The 17,994-nt window shown below is 34.7% G+C and overlaps 2 protein-coding genes across 2 annotated transcripts; one reads left to right on the forward strand and one right to left on the reverse strand.

Moving 5' to 3' along the window:
* Nucleotides 1-10,188: 10,188 nt before the first annotated feature.
* LOC120071035 (nudix hydrolase 19, chloroplastic-like) lies at nt 10,189-13,922 on the forward strand. Its single transcript, XM_039023023.1, has 6 exons — nt 10,189-11,016; nt 11,718-11,858; nt 11,954-12,058; nt 12,256-12,355; nt 12,539-12,631; nt 12,915-13,922. Exons 1-6 carry the CDS (start codon nt 10,276-10,278, stop codon nt 13,154-13,156), a joined length of 1,422 nt encoding a protein of 473 aa, XP_038878951.1. The 5' UTR covers nt 10,189-10,275; the 3' UTR covers nt 13,157-13,922.
* A 202-nt stretch (nt 13,923-14,124) lies between these two features.
* On the reverse strand, nt 14,125-16,006 carry LOC120071036. Its single transcript, XM_039023024.1, has 2 exons — nt 14,784-16,006; nt 14,125-14,534 (listed from the first exon to the last, which is right to left on the reverse strand). Exons 1-2 carry the CDS (start codon nt 15,498-15,500, stop codon nt 14,244-14,246), a joined length of 1,008 nt encoding a protein of 335 aa, XP_038878952.1. The 5' UTR covers nt 15,501-16,006; the 3' UTR covers nt 14,125-14,243.
* Between the last annotated feature and the right edge of the window lie 1,988 nt (nt 16,007-17,994).

Consider the following 17,994-nt stretch of genomic DNA (forward strand, 5'->3'; position numbering starts at 1 on the left):
ATTCCGCTAGATGCGATCAAGGATGACCTTGGCCTTAGTGTATGTTTTATCCATAAAACCTTTTGCCGTAGAGGCATCAGCAACAGCCTGCGTTGATTTGTTTAGGCCATTATAAAAGGTCTCCATCAGGATGCAATCAGGTATCCCGATATACGAACAATTCTTCACCAATCTTTTGAATCGCACCCTGGTGGTGCTAAGGGTCTCATTATCCATCTGTTTAAAGTTCAGCACGTCTTTCTTTTGCCTTGCGTTGACGACCAGAGGAAAGAACTTCTTCATAAATCGTTTAACCAACTGATCCCATGAAGTAATCTCATTTGGCTCCAATGAATGAGCCCACCTCTTGGCCTCATCCCTCAAGGTGTAAGGGAAGAGATATAGTCTGATACCTTCTTGGGTAACGGCAGGTATAGAGAAGTTGCCGCACATCTCAACGAAACTGGTTAGATGGGCATGTAGATTCTCACATTGCAGACCACCAAACTGCCCTGCATTCTGAATCATTTATAGCATGACCGGTTTGATCTCGAATCTTGCATTCTCCTCAACTATCGACCTTGAAATTCTAGGCAAAAAATCATACAGATTGGGTGCCGCATACTTCCTCATCGGGATGTTGCGATTAGTCGCAAGAAAAACAGGATCTTGTGCTGGTCGTCCCACCCCCTGATTCACCTCAGGTGCCACATTATCATTGTTATTATTTGCCATGTTGGCCTTCTTTCGCCTCGCTGGTTCTGGCGTGCCTTTGCGTGAAATGTACGCTCGATCTCTGGGTCAGCCTTGAATTCTGGGTCAGTCTCAGTACTCATAAACTGTCAGACTGCTTTCCGCGATAAACAACCAGTACAAAGAGATCTGTCCTGCAAAATATCACAAACATACTGAACAATAACCGTTACCAATCCTTGGTAACGGCGCCATAAACTTGGTACGCAGAATTTGATGTTGTCTAAATAAGCATATGGATAGTAATGAATGATGGATCATACAAGCTCATGTTACCATAAACTTGTTGACTTGGGATGAAAATGGAATGTGGATACTGTGTTATGCTTATTCATACTTTCTGCGATACTACTTCTAGATATATGCGCTATTAATGGAATGCTTGTAGTATGCTATGCGTTGTCACAAGTTTCCTTGTGCTGAAACCAAGTATAATTCCAACGCAAGTTTCTCGGAGTGATTCGAGGTCGAACACAAGGATTGTTGTCGTTAATGCGTTATGTTCGTGATATATGCGACCGGTTTTTACAATTAATGAAAGATTGGTTTGTACATGAATTTAAATTGCGAAAAAGTAAAATTGTGCAGTAAAATAAAGTTGCGATAATAAGATAAAAGTACATAAAAGTAAACCTAAGCTATTATGATACAAGATACAGGATACATGATACTGAGTTTGAGACTGGCTATGAAGTTTATACAAAGGATCGTGGTATACGGTGGCAAGTCTTTATGTATGAAACAGAAATAGAAAAGATAACTAATATAAACATCGCAAGTTATTAATTGCATTAAAGACATAACTACGGTCCCACTTTCCCTTGGCGTATACCTCTTGGTGATCGGTCGTGTTCCCACATCTCTGTGGCGAAACAGGGATGAACGTATTGAACGCAAGGTTGCTTCCATCTCTGGAAGCACTTCTCGCTTTATTTAACACATTCTTACGACCTTCTCTTGACAGGAGGAATGACATTTTCATTTCTGCTTTCACAGGTGAAGATGTCGTCTAGCATGCTTTAGCTAAACATATTTACTTCCTTAACACGGATTAATTTACTTGTTAGATTCATGCTAATTACTAGGGGATTAAGAAAACATCATGGAGGAAGCGATTCATAGAGGAATGGAAATAGACAGAAAGATGGAGATGGAAATAATCATGACATTCAATACTAATATTTAACGTCTGATACATGGTGTGAATGATAGACTAAGAAGATGAATACAATTGATGAATACAATTGATGATAAAGAGATAGAAACAAATACAGAAGAGTGTCAACGTCTTGACACAGATCTAGACGGTGGATTTTTCTTGCCAGCGTATGGAATGGATGAAGAGAAGAGCTTCCCTCTCAGGCTTGCTCGTTCGGTAGAAGTAACCTTGGTACAGAGCTTCAACGGCGGGGATTGAAAGGATTTTCCTTGAGACTCACCTCTCGACCTTGTTTCTTAAATCTTCCCGGATCTTCTTCAATCAGGCTCTTCAGACCAGTCTCTCTCTCAATATACAAATATAAAATATGCCCGTATCAAGTATCTCTTCTTAGTGGAATGGCCGGAGCTGTTTATAGGCCCAACTTTGATTCTCTGACTTGTGAATCCCACTGTATTGTTAAGGCAGTTTTGGAAATGGTGGAGTGAATATTCCTTCTGTTATGCAATCAATCCCTTCAGAAATGCACAACGGTCAGCTGTACACGCGTCAGAATCCTCCGCAATTGTGTTGCTCTTTACATCTTCGATCGTTTGTCCGCATGCAGTATTGTTTTTTTTATTACCACATGCGGTTGAGATTGCGTTGATCGCTTAGCTCTTGATCGATTGTCGCATGCGCCGTCATTGCGTTGATCGTCTATTCATTTCTGAATGATCGATGCAATGCGACGTAGATGCGTTGTTCTTTTTATCTTGAGCCATGAACGCATACGGTGACTTGATTTCCTGCAAAACAGACTTGAAATATTCTTTTCTACCATCGCAATGGTGTCAGTGGGTGTATTGATGATAATTTATAATTCTTGCAGTCCTTAGCTAATTTCTATACAATTGACGCAACTTTCCTTTCTTTTGGCCGCAATATCTATATAAAACAATATAAATAACTTGTATTTTTACAAGTTATCAGTTACATTGTATGTGTTTGGTGTGCAGAGTTGAGTTGAGTTGGTAATTATTGTATGTGTTTGGATGCAGAGTTGAGTTGAGTTGAGTTGGGATATCTGGTGTTGTTTTTGTAAATGAAATTGATTTTTCTTTTTTTGCTATAGTTGATTTTAATTTTCAACTGTACACATATTTTTCTAACTTTTCTAAGATAAAAAAAATCCAATTTTTTTCCATTCTCAAAACATAACAAATTCTCTATAAAGTATTCATATACAGAACACAAAAATTTGAATTCAATTTTCTAACACTCAAATAGAAGTGACTATTTCATTCAAAAACCCAACTTAATCATTAATTACCGTAAAAATTAAAAGAACTGGAAGGATTAGTGCCATCAAATGAAATTATTGACATTGTTTTAGATAGAAGGGATGATACTTAAATGTTAATATTAAAAAAAAAAAAACCAAAATCTTACAATTTAATTCATAAAACCAACTATTAGATAGTCTTTTTTGACCAATTTGTGGAATATGGATTTACTTTTTTCTAAAACTGGTGAAATGATTTTAGGCATATTGATGTCTAACTTTTATACTATATTGTTGCATCAACTATCAAAAAAAAAAAAAAAAAAAAAACTTGAGCCATAATTTTAAATTTCACTGTTTCATTAGAATTATGTAATATTTGAAAACATCAAGTGATAGGTTGTTAAAACATATGGTTAAACTTTGTTTAATGAAATAATACTAGGACGTCGTGTGTAATATTTTTTAGATCTAAGAAAAAAATGAAATAGAAGAATAATAATTAGATTTAAAAGAACAACCATAGAAAAAAAATAAAAAAGAGAAAAGAGAAAAGAGGAGTTGAGAAAGAAAAGGGAAAATAAAACTCATACGAGCCAGACAGAGAGAGAAGAGAGAAAATGAGAAAGACGAACCAGCCGACGAAAGAAGAGAGAAGATGAGAGAAGGGGAGTAAATGTGAAGAAAGCATAAGAGAGAGAAACAACAAAGTAATTGAGGGAGTTGGGAGAGTAATGAAAATGCATGGAAAACGGGTGAAAGTGAGAGTGATAAAATGGTGGGTAATTAAACCCACCGTTTTACTTTTATCAGTGGTCGTCGAAGTTAGGCACACGAAAGTGGTAGGCAGAGTATGCCGCAGAAGTTGCTTGTGCGAAGGTAGTCATTGGAGTTAGTTGTTAGAGTTGTCGTCGAGGTAGTTGGTGGAGCCCAGAGTTCTTCGTCGAAGTTGGTCGGTGAATGTGGAAGTCAAAGTTTTTTTTTTTTTTTTTTTTTACCAAGGTGGTTGTCGGAATCGATTGCTGGAATGTTGTCGGAGGTGATTACCGTAGCTCGGAGTTGGTCGTCGAAGTTGGCCACCCAAAGGTGGTCATCAGAGTATGTCGCCAGAGTGTGGTAGCAGTAATCGCCAATGGAGACCGATGAGTGGAATCATTAAAAACATTGGAGGAAGAGAAAACCAGAGAGAGTTGGGGTGACTTAGTAAAATAACCAACTCAACCCCACCAACATTTAAAGTTGGTTGTCAAACATTGAGTTGGTAAAAAATACCAACTCAACCCAACTCTCCTTGGTTGTCAAACACTCCCTTAGTGATTATGATTCCGCATTATTATCATTTCGAAACTATTGTTATGTAGAGAGAAAATTACCAATGCCAATATATTAGAAAAGACATTTTTTATATTTCATGTCTCGAATATGTCTCGATTATGCTTCTACAACAACAATATTGAGAGAAAGTTATAAATAATATTCTGAACTAATTTCATATCTTCTCGTGGCTGAACAAAACAACAAATTATTGATGAGTTTTTAAATAATATTCTGAACTAACTTCATATCTTCTCGTGGCCGAACAACATAACAAATTATTGATGAAAAACCGCAAATCTCGACCAATTGGAACAACACCATTCTCTGAAGTGAATGTAGTGAATGTTAATAATCGTGGTCGAGGTTGTGACTGCGGTAGAGGAAGAAATCATTTTTCTTTTCGTGGTGGACGTTATAATCATCCAAATTTCAAGAGAACCACACAATATGATGATCATAAAGAAAAAGCTTCACAAGATAAGAATTCAAAAGGTTATGAACAAAAATGCTTCCGATATGATATGACTGCGCATTGGTCACGTATTTTTCATATATCGAAACACTTAGTTGATCTATATCAAGCTTCTCTGAAGGAAAAAGGAAAAAATATGGAAGCAAATTTTGTATTCTAGGATAATGATATATTCGACCCATCCAATATGATAAATTTGGACGTGGCAAACTTTTTTGAATCTCTTGAGGAAACACTGCACAATTGATGGAACCTCAAGTATTTATTTTGACTTTGAAAATATCTAGTCTTAATGTTGTTGTTTTTTTTACCCATCTTTAAGTTTTTTTCTCTTAATAAATATTAACTTTTGTATATTTCAAATGTTGTTTTTCTTATGGTTATTATTTTCTTTTAATGAAGAAACCTGAATCATTTTCATATGGTGGGTGATTAAAAAATGAAAAAGGAAGATCTATGTCTGACAGATAGTATAACTACTCACACAATATTTACAAGTAAAAAATAATTTTTCAAATCGACAATGTTGGAAGCAAAAGTAAATACAGTATCGGGTTTTGCAAACTTTTTTGAGGTTTTGGAAAAGAAAATATTATTTTGCCTAGAGGAACAAAATTTATAATTGACAATGCATTGTTTTCTAGTCAATCAAAAAGAAATTTACTAAGTTTTAAAGATATACGTTGCAATAATTATCCTATTGAGACTGATAATAAAAATAATATGGAATATTTATATGTTATCTTTACTGTCTCAAATAAAAAAAGTATATTGGAAAAGTTGTTTGCATTATCCTCTAGATTGTATTATACTCATATATGAGTAATTTAAACATATGCAACAATGAACCCGAAGTTCATAAATTCAGATATATTTTCTATTTTGCATGACAAATTGGGTCATTCAGGGCCTATAATGATGAGAAGAATTATGGAGAATTCAAATAGACATCCATTGAAGAGCCAGAAGATTCTTCAATTCTAATGAATTATCATATGATGCTTACTCTTAAGAAAAATTAATAATTAGACCATCACCAGCTAAAGTAGGAACTGAATCACCTGCATTTTTAGAAATTCATGGTGATATAGGTGGACTTATTAATCTAGCAAGTTGACCATTTAGATATTTTATGGTATTAATAGATGCATCAAGTAGATGGTCACACGTGTGCTTATTATCACGTTGAAATCTTGCATTTGCAAGATTATTTGCTCAAATAATTAAGTGAAGAGCACAATTTTCTAATTATAAAATTAAGACCATTCGTCTTGATAATGATGGTGAATTTATACATCCGTTTTCTATAATTATTGTATATCGATTGGGATAAGTGTTGAACATCCTATAACTCATATTCATCTACAAAATGATTTAGCACGATCATTTACGGAACGTTTGCAAGTAATTGCAAGACCATTACTTATGAGAGCTAAGCTTCCTGCATCTGTAAGGGGACATGCTATTTTGCATACAGCGTCAAATGTACGCATTAGGCCAGTAGTTTATCATAAGTACTCGCCATTACAATTAGCTTATAACCATGAGCCAAATATTTCTTATCTAAATTTTTTTGGATGTATAGTATATGTTCCAATAGCTCTACCATAACGTACTATGATGGGTCCTCAAATGAGATTAGGAATATATGTTGAATATGATTTCCCATCAATAATCAAATATCTTGAACCCCTGAAGGTGATGTATTTACTACACAATTTGTTGATTGTCATTTTAATGAGACAATTTCCAACATTAGAGGGAGGAACTCAGAAGCTAGAAAAAGAAATTACATGGAATGTATCGTTATTGTCTCATTTAGATCCCCTACAGGTTAATTTGAACTTGAAGTTCAGAATATAATTCATTTGCAATATAAAAAATCAGTTACTAAATGCATTTATAGATGAAAATAAAGTAACTAAGTCATATATACCAACTGCAAATGTCCCATTGAAATTTGATATACAAACACAAGAAGTTGTCACTAAAAAAGCTAGAACATGTCAGAAGCGTAATAGACCAGTGGGTTCCAAAGATAAAAATCTTCGAAAAAGAAAAACCGATAATAGTAAAAAAGATTTGGTTGGGATGTAAATATCCATGAAGAAACCCTGGACATGACTGATAGTCGAATTAATGAAGAAAGTGAAATACCTAAAGATAATAATGAGATTTCAATGAACTATGTCTTGACAGGAAAAAGATGGAACCGGACTCATGTAGTTATTGACAATATTTTTATATATAATATTGCTCTTGATATTATATCTAAAAAAGGAGGATTCTATACCAAAATCTATTGAAGAATGTCGACATAAAAAAGATTGGTTTCAAGGGAAAGAGGCAATCAAGGTAAAATTAAACTCACTTTCAAAATGTAAGTTTTTTAACCAGTAATTCAAACTCTAGAAGGTGTCAAAAATCTTTGGGATACAAATGGGTATTTGTGAGAAAAAGAAATGAAAATAATGTGGCCATAAGATATAAAACAAGACTAGTTGCACAAGGTTTCTCACAAAAGCCTGGTATTAATTATGAGGAAACATATTCTTCAGTGGTGGATGCAATCACAGTAAGATATTTAATTGACCTGACTGTGTATGAAAGTCTGGACATGCATCTTATGAATGTAGTCACAACATATTTATATAGATCTCTTGATAATGATATTTATATGAGAATCCCCGAAAATCCCCGGAAGATTTAAGGTAACTAAAACATATAAATCAAATTCCCGGGAATTATATTCAATAAAGTTACAGAGATCACTATATGGACTGAAACAATTAGGACGAATGTGGTATAACTGCCTAAGCGGATATTTGTTGAAAGAAGAATATCAAAACAATCTAATATGTCTATGTGCTTTTATAAAGACATCACAGTTAGGATTTACTATTATAACTGTATATGTCGACGACTTAAATATAATTGAAAGCTCCAAAGGCAATATAATATCTTAAGAAAGAATTTGAGATGAAACATCTCAGAAAAACAAAATTTTGCCTTAGTTTGCAAATTGAACATTTAGCAAATGAGATATTTGTTCATTAGTGAACTTATACAGGAAAAATTTTAAAAAGATTTTATATGGATAAAACACATCCATTGAACATTCAAATGGAAGCTCGTTCATTAGATTTGAAGAAAGATATATTTCGACCTTGAGATGATAATGAAGAACTTCTTAGTCCTGAAGTACCATATCTTAGTGCAATTGGTGCGCTTATGTATCTTGCTAATGATACAAGACCAGATATTGCATTTTCAATAAATTTATTAGCAAGTTATAATTCTTCTCCAACAAAAATTCATTAGAACAAAATTAAGCATATACTCTGTTTTCTCCGAGGAACGATCAACATGGGGTTTGTTTTATTCAAATAAATCAAGTTTTAATCTAGTTGGTTATGTAGATTCTGGATATTTATCTGACCCACACAATGTTAGATCTCAAACATGTTATCTACTCACATGTAGAGGAACTGTTGTATTGTGGCGGTCAGTGAAACAGACCATAACGGCTACTTCCTCAACTCATGTTGAAATTCTTGTAATTCACGAGGCTAGTCGAGAATATATATGACTAAGATCAATGGCGGAGCAAATTCATGGAACATGTGGTTTGTCTTCTAATAAAAATCTTCTAACAATATTATATGAAGTCAACACAACATGCATATCCCAAATCAGATGAGGATATATGAAAGGAGATAGAACAGAATATATTTCACCAAAGCTTTTCTACACTCATGATCTTGAAGAAAATGATGACATCATTATACAACAAATTTGTTCGAAAGATAATCTAGCAGCAGACTTATTTAAAAAATCATTACCAACTGCAACCTTTAAAAAATTGGTGCATAATATTGAAATGTAGTGACTTAAAGATGTCAAGTGATAGTGTATTCTTTTTAAGAGTATAAGATTATGTGAAATTTGTTCTCTTTTTCTTTCATTGGGATTTTTCTTCTAATGGGGTTTTTCCTAATAAGGTTTTAATGAGACATATTATATGTATAATGACTATCTAAAGGGGAATATTATAAATATCATAAATTATATGTAAAATGAATATCTATTCTTAGTGTCAAAAGTCAAATACTCACTCTTAGTGTCCAAATAAACCACCTCCTACTTGCCATTTTGCTTATAACTAGAGACATTTGATGGAGCTTGAAAAACACACATACATTGGTGAAATCTCAAAGAAAATTGGAGAAAGTGGAAGATTGTGGAGAATTTTCTAATTTCATATTTTTCTTGTATTTTATTTATTTGTAAATTATATTTTATTTATTTGTAAATTATATTTTATTTATTTTAATATTATATTTTATTGGTATCCGTGTTTTTGTTGTGTTTTAGGGATGTACATGGTCTGGGTTGGGCCGGGTTAAAGTAATTTTTTTTTACCAAACCCGAAATTTTGGATTGATCAAATACTCAACCCATTGAACTCTATCTATAAATGCAACCCAACCTAACCCAACCCAATCCTTAATTTTCGGATTGGATCACCAGGTTAAGCTCTTCACCAACATTGAAACATGAAAGATATCAAAATCATGAGAAATGGCGAGGAAGAAGTGTATTTTCTTTGAAAAGTAATAAAAAAGGGCACAATTAACCCCTTGTATACTGGAATTTTTTTAAGATAAAATATATATGAAACTTTTGAAAAGGAGAAATATTTGTTGATTTGTTTGTATATAGATCTAGATCTAACTTAATAATGTTCTAATAAATGGTTACAAGGGGAATTGCACAAAAAGTAACAGAGAAGAATATCTAAAGAAAGAACTAAAGGAATCCTTAAAGAAAGAAACTAAAGAAGAACCTCAAGACTGGAATTGTGAAGCTTGATAAGTGCTAAACACGTGAGTCGTGAGATGAAGCCTTGAATCGAGAACGACCCAATATTCTACTTTTCAAAAATTTCAATCTAACCCAATAAACAAAACTAACTCAACTCAACCCTTATTTTGGTTGTATATACTCACTTTTAATGTCCAAATAAACCACTTCCTACTTGTCATTTTATCTATAACTAGAGGCATTTGATGAAGTTTGAAAAATACACATACATTGATGAAATCTCAAAGAAAGTTAGAATGAGTGGAAGATTATGGAGAATTTTCTAATTTCATTTTTTTCTTGTATTTTATTTATTTATAAATTATATTATATTTTATTGGCATGCTTGTTATGCTAAGTTTACAACAAATTGATATTTATCAATATTTTTATGGAGATTTCTATGAAATTAAGGGGGAAAAAAAACTGCTTTTTGAAGTATGATCGCCTTGGAAAGAAGGATTTTTGATGGCAAATAGCGCAAGAACAATCGTCACAGTGTCAAAATCGACATGTCGACTGCTTCATCTTCCTCCTTCAGCTTCCAATAACCTCCATGGCTCATTCTCTCTATCCTATCCTCCGCCTCGAAATTCCAACTCCAACCCCAATTTTTACTCTACGAGAAATGGAATACCCACGTCTCGTTTTTGCTCGCTGTTTAACACCTCCTTCAATGGAGCAACCTTCTCTTCTTCCACTCGAACCCCTTCCATGCCCATTAAATTACGGTCCCATGCCTTTGCACGAAACCCTATCAGATCCAAAACCCCCAAACCCCAACATCCCCTTTCCCCTGATTCATCGTTCGAATCACTGAAATCGAAGCTTCTGGCGAAAACCCCTTTGTTATCTTCTCCAGATTTCAAAATTTTGCCCTTCAGGAAAGGCTGGCCTCTGGTTTCTTGCAATTGCGAGAAGGGGAATGATGATTCGGCGTCTGGTTGGGGGCTGGGTTGGATCAGTTTGGCTGATTGCCAAAGTCTATTGGCCTTGTTTGGTTCGCAGGTGACGGAAGATTTGTTGGTCTATCTTGGTTCTTCTGTTGAAGACGATGCAGTTTATTGGGCCATTGACTTCTCCGGCGACGATAATTTGGCTGAGGAATTGGGTCAGAAGCAGCTCAGTTTTATCGAGCTGCGAACGCTCATGGTAGCTACGAATTGGGCGGATTCATGGGCAATGGGACAATTGGCTGTTGCAGGTCATGTAAGTGCTTGAAATCGGGACTGTGATATTACTCTGGTTTTTCAATTTGGAGATTGAACATTGTTTCTCTTGTTGTCTCACTTGCCAACTAGGAATTCTTCAGCGACAATGTTAAATTTTTGTAATGGGTATTAGTTGATCTTTGTCAAATCTTTGTTCACTCCGCACGAAGATATATATACATACATATATAAAGTTTCAAATTGTTACCCTTTTATTCCTTACCTTTTGAGTTTGGTTTCAATTTAGTTTCTAGATTTCAAAATATTACAATTTTACTATTGAGATTTGAGTTTTATTTTAATTTCAATTTGATCACTAAGTTTCACTAAAGATTAAAAGTGAGTGAAAATAAATCTTGAAACCTAGTGACCAAATTGAAACCAAACACAAATCTCAATGGTAAAAGTTTAATAGTTCGAAACTTAGGGACTAACAATTAGAAGTGAGGAATATCCTGTGAAGACTAACAATTTCATTAATCATTAGTTCAAGTGAAGTTAAAAACATAACCATGTAGGTTTAAGTTTAAGTTGATAATATGGTGCCATTGTGTGAATGGAGAGATCCCTTGACCTTCTTCATATTGCCACATCCCTTCTTCATTCTCTCAAATTTATCATTATGTTGGTCATACTTAATTAGTAAAAATGTGCTTGAATTTGTGCATACCTTCCTCGTTTTTGGTATTGATCACTCAGGGCAGGGCTTTGCTAGATTGGCATAGAACATCACGTTTCTGTGGACATTGTGGAGAAAGGACAGTTCCAACGGAAGCTGGAAAGAGAAGAGAATGCTCCAATCAGTCATGTAAATTGAGGATTTTCCCTCGTGTCGATCCTGTGAGATCATAGTCCTTTGCTTTTATGATTGTTGAATCCCAGCATAGTGAAGGCTGTATATTAACGTTTCCTGCTTTTAAGCTTGTTAATTGCAGGTTGTTATCATGTTAGTCATTGACCAGGAGAACGACCGTGCACTCTTAAGCAGGCAATCGAGATATGTGCCTCGAAAATGGAGTTGCTTAGCTGGTTTTATGGAGGTATCTTTCTTTGTCAACAACAAGAAAGATAGCGAAATATATTCGATAGAACAGGGCTTCTAGCACTAGCAGTAATGAACATTAGTATCCTTATTACCCTTTAAAACTTTTGTAGGATGATGTCATGTGCATTCTATAGTACAATCTTAATCTTGTTTCATGAACCAATAGAGTTCCTTGATTTGCTTTTGTAACAGCCTGGAGAAAGTTTGGAAGAAGCTGTGATAAGAGAAACATTGGAAGAGACTGGCATTGAAGTTGGAGAGGTGATCTATCACAGTTCTCAGCCATGGCCAGGTCTGATCATTTAGAAATTACTTCTTAACCACACCTTTGCACTCTCTAATAACAGTGTATTGATGCTTTTGAAAGAAAAAAATTAATTTACACTTTCCCCATCAATATATATAAAATCTCTCTTACTGGCTATCAGTTCGAATCCTCTCACTGTTTTGTGTTTTTTATGTGGCTTGTTCTCAGTTGGACGAAGCACCATGCCATGTCAATTGATGGTTGGGTTCTTTGCATATGCGAAATCGCTTGATATCAAGGTGGACAAGGCAGAGTTGGAAGGTATATTGACTAACGTTCACATAATCATATGTTTGGGTAGTGATTTAAATCTGTCAATCTAGCTCCCCGACAAGGTTGTGGGTATGGTTAGCAGGAAGTTAAAGTCAGCTTTTTGAAAATTAGAGGCTCTTTAAGAGGTGTTTCGAAAAACATGGTTTTTTAAAACAATAGTTTCAACAGGATCATGTCTGTATAATTGTCTTTCAGTTACTAGTTTTTGTGACGCTTTCTCTTGCGGTTCTCATTAACTCTGAGTTTGAATTGGTTGAACTTGTTTGCGCAGATGCACAATGGCACAATAGAGAAGATGTGAAAAGAGCTTTGACATTAAGTGAATATGAGAAGACGCAGCGAACTGCAGCAGCAAAAGTTGAACAAATGTGCAAGGGTGTTGAAAGCAGACACAACCAGTCTGCAGATTTCAATAGTGAAGATAGTGGGCTGGCTTCCATGTTCTTTCCTGGCCCTTATGCAATAGCTCATCAACTTATCTCCTCTTGGGCGTATCAAGACAATGGGAAATGAAGCTGAAGCTTATATGAATCAACCTAGCGATCAACATTTTCAGGATGAATTTGATGCAGCACTTGGTTTTTGGGGCTCATATGAATTGCATAGCTGACAGCGTGGGCAGTCTGAGAGCCCTAGTTAGGGATAGGGTAGGATTATTAGTAGGATATCAGTAAGGGCATAAAGGTCATTAACCAGGGGTGCCTTGGTTATAAATATAGTGAGGTAGGGTCCTTAGAGAGGTGTGAAGATTTTGGTAGGAATCTCAATTGTTGAAATTTGGGAGAGAGACTCTCTCAAAAGGCTATTGAGAACACAAGAACCCTCAAAGATAGCAATATATTGCAATATAAAAGAAGTTACAATATATCAATAGCCTAACAAGAGGGATATCTTTCTCCCAAATTCCCACCATGGAAATTCCTCTCAAAATTTTTACACCTCTCTAAGAACCCTGACACCATATTTATAATCAAGGCACCCCTGGATAATGCCCTTATGGCCTTGGCCCCTTTCTAATATCCTACCAAAAATTCTAATGTATCCCTAACTAGAGCTTGTTCCTTCTATACAAATGGCAGTTCTTTGAGACTGAATCCTTGTACTTGTTGTTTCATTGTCTGAGAGTACAATGTGTAGGTGAACATTCATCATATACCATTTTTTTTTTCCTGAAAGCACATGTATGTTCCAGATTCATCTACTTTGTTCTGAATACCATATGTGTATGTGACTGTAACTAATGAATAGATGTTTTCGTCATTTGATGATATTGGTTTTACCGTTGGTTCCTTGATAGGATTGTCAAACTTGTCTAGATGGCTCTTGTGTGGGTGATGTAGCACTTTTTGATTTTGTTGGCAAAAGAAATAATCTTAAAGGTTAAGGTGGCAATATTAGAATTTTTAGCTATGAGCGGCTCAACATGAGAATTTGATACCGTGGTCTCCGTTCGGATTTTAAGGTGGTGGTATTTTATCTACTGAAGGAAAAAAATTAGACCATCTAATTTTGAGCCATATCCGAATACACAACAGTTGAAAGCTCCATTTTTTTTCTATGAATACATAAATTATGCAGCAAGTGAACAAGAGAGACAAAGCTAAGCTTTCTCATGTAAATTTTCTGTAGATCTAGACCATTTAATGGCTGCTCTGGCCAACGCATCCATTGGGTCAATACATTTTTTCAGAATAGGATCATCAGGAGGAAGAAGATTAAGCAATTCATCGGAAGCAAGTATTACCATATTCACAGCCCTTATCAAAAGAACATGAACAGCAATTCTCAACAGATTTCTTGCTCCTTCCTGATCCCTTTTATTCAAAGCTTCAACTGCAGGAATTACAATATGCTCCATGGTTGCTTCATCTGGCAAGAGAATATCAAAGCCCTGAAGAAAGAAAAGGAAATCAGAAGAAAGTTTTGAAATCATTTACTAAATAGTGTAGAAAAATGCCCCTTAATCACTTCAACAACATCCATTTTAATTATTAGGTATCTAAAATTATCCACATCTTTGCATGCTGAGAGAGAGCATGAAACATAGATAATGCAATGTATTGGTTGTTCTTATTGCTTGGGCATCCCTCTTTATCAATAAATTAGAGTATCAACCATTAACTGAGAATGTATACAAAACCTGATTTTGTAGCCTCTCATGGTAAAAACCAGCTACTGTTGCTGTATCAGTTGCAAGCAGCCCGATCCGGACACTGCTCCCTCCTTCAAGTGGCTTAAGCTTAGCTTCTTTAAGCTCCCTAGCAACACAATCTCCCACATGAAGGAAAGGTAATTTGCAGCTCTCAGATGTGTCACCAAGCCACCTATGTGTAAGATGGCATGGCGTAATTAGACACCGAGCTCCGGACTGCTCAAGAAATGCCCTTTTCCGCTTTAAATTCTCGATGATTGGATCATCACTATGACCATATTGAGAAGAATTTGTGCTGAACGTGCACGATGAAGTAAGAGGTGGAATCCCTTTGCCTAATGCAGGATCACTGCAAACAACAAAAGGTATGCTCTCTTGTCCATCCTTCATGCTCCACCAGACGAGCTTTTCCAAGAAAAGTAGTGTAGAAAAAACAGATACTCCCCCTATGACACCCACAGTCTTGGGCTGGACAAGAAGGGGTTTAGGAGTACGAGTTTTTGACAGAGATTTTCCTGAACTTGATATCTTCTTGGATCCTGGTAAGTTGTCATTTGCATCAGTTTGAATAACAGAGGAAATCTGTACAGATGAATACGGATTTATTCTCCTTCTAAAGCGAGTAATGCCCTCGTTGGCATTTCGTCGAATAGGTGCTGGGCAAGTCAGCGCATAAAAGGACGTAGTCATCCCTCCATCAAGCATCCTTTATGTAAAGCAACAATTTAAATGTGATTCAACTCTGACTCTAACTAAACACCCATCTTTTTCTTCAGCACGGATATTTCAATGGGGAAAGAGAGAGAAAAAAAGTAAGACTCATCGAATATCAAGAAAGACGTGCTATTTACAATCTGGGTTCCTTCACATTCAAGGTGTTGCATGAATAGAGACGAAAAGGGACGATTATTTGTAGAATATAGTTTGTTGGAAGTGGAAGGAAGAGAAGTAAAATCAAATAGTGGGTAGCAAAACTAGGTAAGACATGAAAAGAAGCTCCACGATATGAGGTGATTGAATTGTCAAAACTCAGAATGAAAAGAGGGTTTGGAAGAATCTTACACATTATTGAAAATCTGTCTGTCAGCCTATCAGCAGCGAAGCGCTGTCAACCGTTGAAGAGAAGAATGACAAAAATGGATGTGGGGCAGAGCAGTGGATACAAGAATTACTTTGCTTTCAAATCCCTCCAATGCCTTTTCCGCCACCATGTTCAATTTCACATGGATAGTATATTTTTTAAAAAAATCTTGAGCAAAATTATAAACTTGAAAATGGTATTTCAATCTAATCCAATTATGTAATTTTAATATCAGTTGCTTATGGCTAAGGTTTTAAAAAGGGAAGTATCTTTCTCAGTCTGCGATGATGCAGGCGGGTGTTAAACCTAATTGTTCCTTTTTTTCAAAAAAAGGCTGTGTGGAGTTTGAATTTGTTGAAGCTTGGCCTTCGGAAAGATGTTGGTACTGGAGATTTAATTGGGGTTTTCGGTGACCCTTGGTTTTCTCGTCCTTTATCTTTCAAGGCGGTCACTTCAAATTTTCATGTAATGTTCCAAGTTTAGGAGAGAGACATAAATGTATTGAAATTATATCCAAATGAGATGGATATTAAAAATATGAAAGTATGATAAAGAAAAATAAATTGATATAGCCTAAGTAGCTTCAAGGAATAGACCTCCAAGAATCAAACATATGAATCTTTTATTGAAGTGATAAATTATTTCATACAAGAGGGAAAGACTCTTACAAGTGGGGTAAAAAGAGAATTAACCTATAATATTACCCAATTGGATATTAACCTCTATTCTTCTTACATTAAAAAACTTAAAAAAATTAGAAGTTGCTGTCTATACTAATAAGGTGCACTTTCCTTTTAATGACCCAATCATAGGAACTCCATAAAAGTGATTAACTTGGGGCAATTCTATGTTGCATGACAACCTGAGAATTTTCTTAGGAAGCATGTGAGTGAGGACAGAGCATGCTAAAAGGACTTGCATTGGTTTGTAGGGATAGTCTTCATTGTTGGAAGCAGTTCAAGACAAACAAAGATGATTTTGTTGAAGAGATTGAAATTCCCCGTAGAGGAAGCAATTGAATGTCGTCATCTCTTGATTCTGTTTTATAGAACATACAATAAAACAAAGTAATTCAAAGCGACGGAAACACAAGGATAAACAAAATAATCTAAGCATGCTTATATTATGATGAAAAAGGAGAAGAGGGGAAAGGGATATCACATACCCTTGAAGTGAAGTACCATCTTCTCGCTTCCTCTCCACAACACGTCTTCTTCTCCCGATCTCACGAACACAACAACAAAGAAGGCGACACCACCACGAGACATTCCTTGTTATTATAAAGGATGAGAATCGTGTAGAGTTTCGTGGGCTTGCCCTCAATCTTAGTAAAAAGGAAGAATGAGAGCTATATAATATTAAACTATATGTTATATCACATATAACATATAACCTATAGTTTATATTATATCACATACAATATAACTTATAATTTTTATATAAATCACATTTATCTAAATCAATATTTGAATCACATTCAAATGACAACTTCTCTCGTCAAACTATGCAGTTTTAATATGAATCATATTCACATTAATTTTAACATATAGTTTCTAGATGAGTCATATTTATATAATTAATATTTGAGTCATATTCAAATATTTATTTCTCTCCTAAAGCTATATAAATTTATTATGAATCATATTCACATTAATTTTAGTATATAGTTTCTATATGAATTATATTCACATAGTGAATATTTGAATCATAATCAAATATTCATTTCTCTCATAAAACTATATAGATTTAATATGAATCATATTCGCATTAAATTTTAACATATAGTTTTTATATGAATCTCATTCATATAATAAATATTTCAATCGTATTCAAATAGTTATTTCTCTCATAGTGTATCAACATTCATTATATATTATTTTATATTTTATACAATTAATTTCCTTTAATTAATTTGAATAATACAAATTGAACCAAAATTAATTTGATTCTCTTTAGTCTTTATTGAGCTAACAAGAGAACCTTATGAACCTATAGATTTAAGCTCCAATGATACTTGATTAATTAATTAAACTCTTTAATCAGCTTAATAAACCTTCATTAACTGTTGGTCACTCCACTAAAGATCAACAACTGCACTCTTCGTACCACAGATATATT

The sequence above is a fragment of the Benincasa hispida genome, chromosome 2 (genome assembly GCF_009727055.1).
Source record: "Benincasa hispida cultivar B227 chromosome 2, ASM972705v1, whole genome shotgun sequence".
NCBI lineage: Eukaryota > Viridiplantae > Streptophyta > Magnoliopsida > Cucurbitales > Cucurbitaceae > Benincasa > Benincasa hispida.

Excerpts from the sequence above, each read along its gene's own strand:
- LOC120071035 (XM_039023023.1), top strand. The coding sequence starts at position 10,276 with ATGGCAAATAGCGCAAGAACAATCGTCACAGTGTCAAAATCGACATGT. Across the intron at positions 12,059-12,255 it reads GCTTAGCTGGTTTTATGGAG|CCTGGAGAAAGTTTGGAAGA; the intron begins GTATCTTTCTTT and ends CTTTTGTAACAG. Across the intron at positions 12,632-12,914 it reads GGACAAGGCAGAGTTGGAAG|ATGCACAATGGCACAATAGA; the intron begins GTATATTGACTA and ends TTGTTTGCGCAG.
- LOC120071036 (XM_039023024.1), bottom strand. The coding sequence starts at position 15,500 with ATGCTTGATGGAGGGATGACTACGTCCTTTTATGCGCTGACTTGCCCA. Across the intron at positions 14,535-14,783 it reads ATGAGAGGCTACAAAATCAG|GGCTTTGATATTCTCTTGCC; the intron begins GTTTTGTATACA and ends TTCTTTCTTCAG.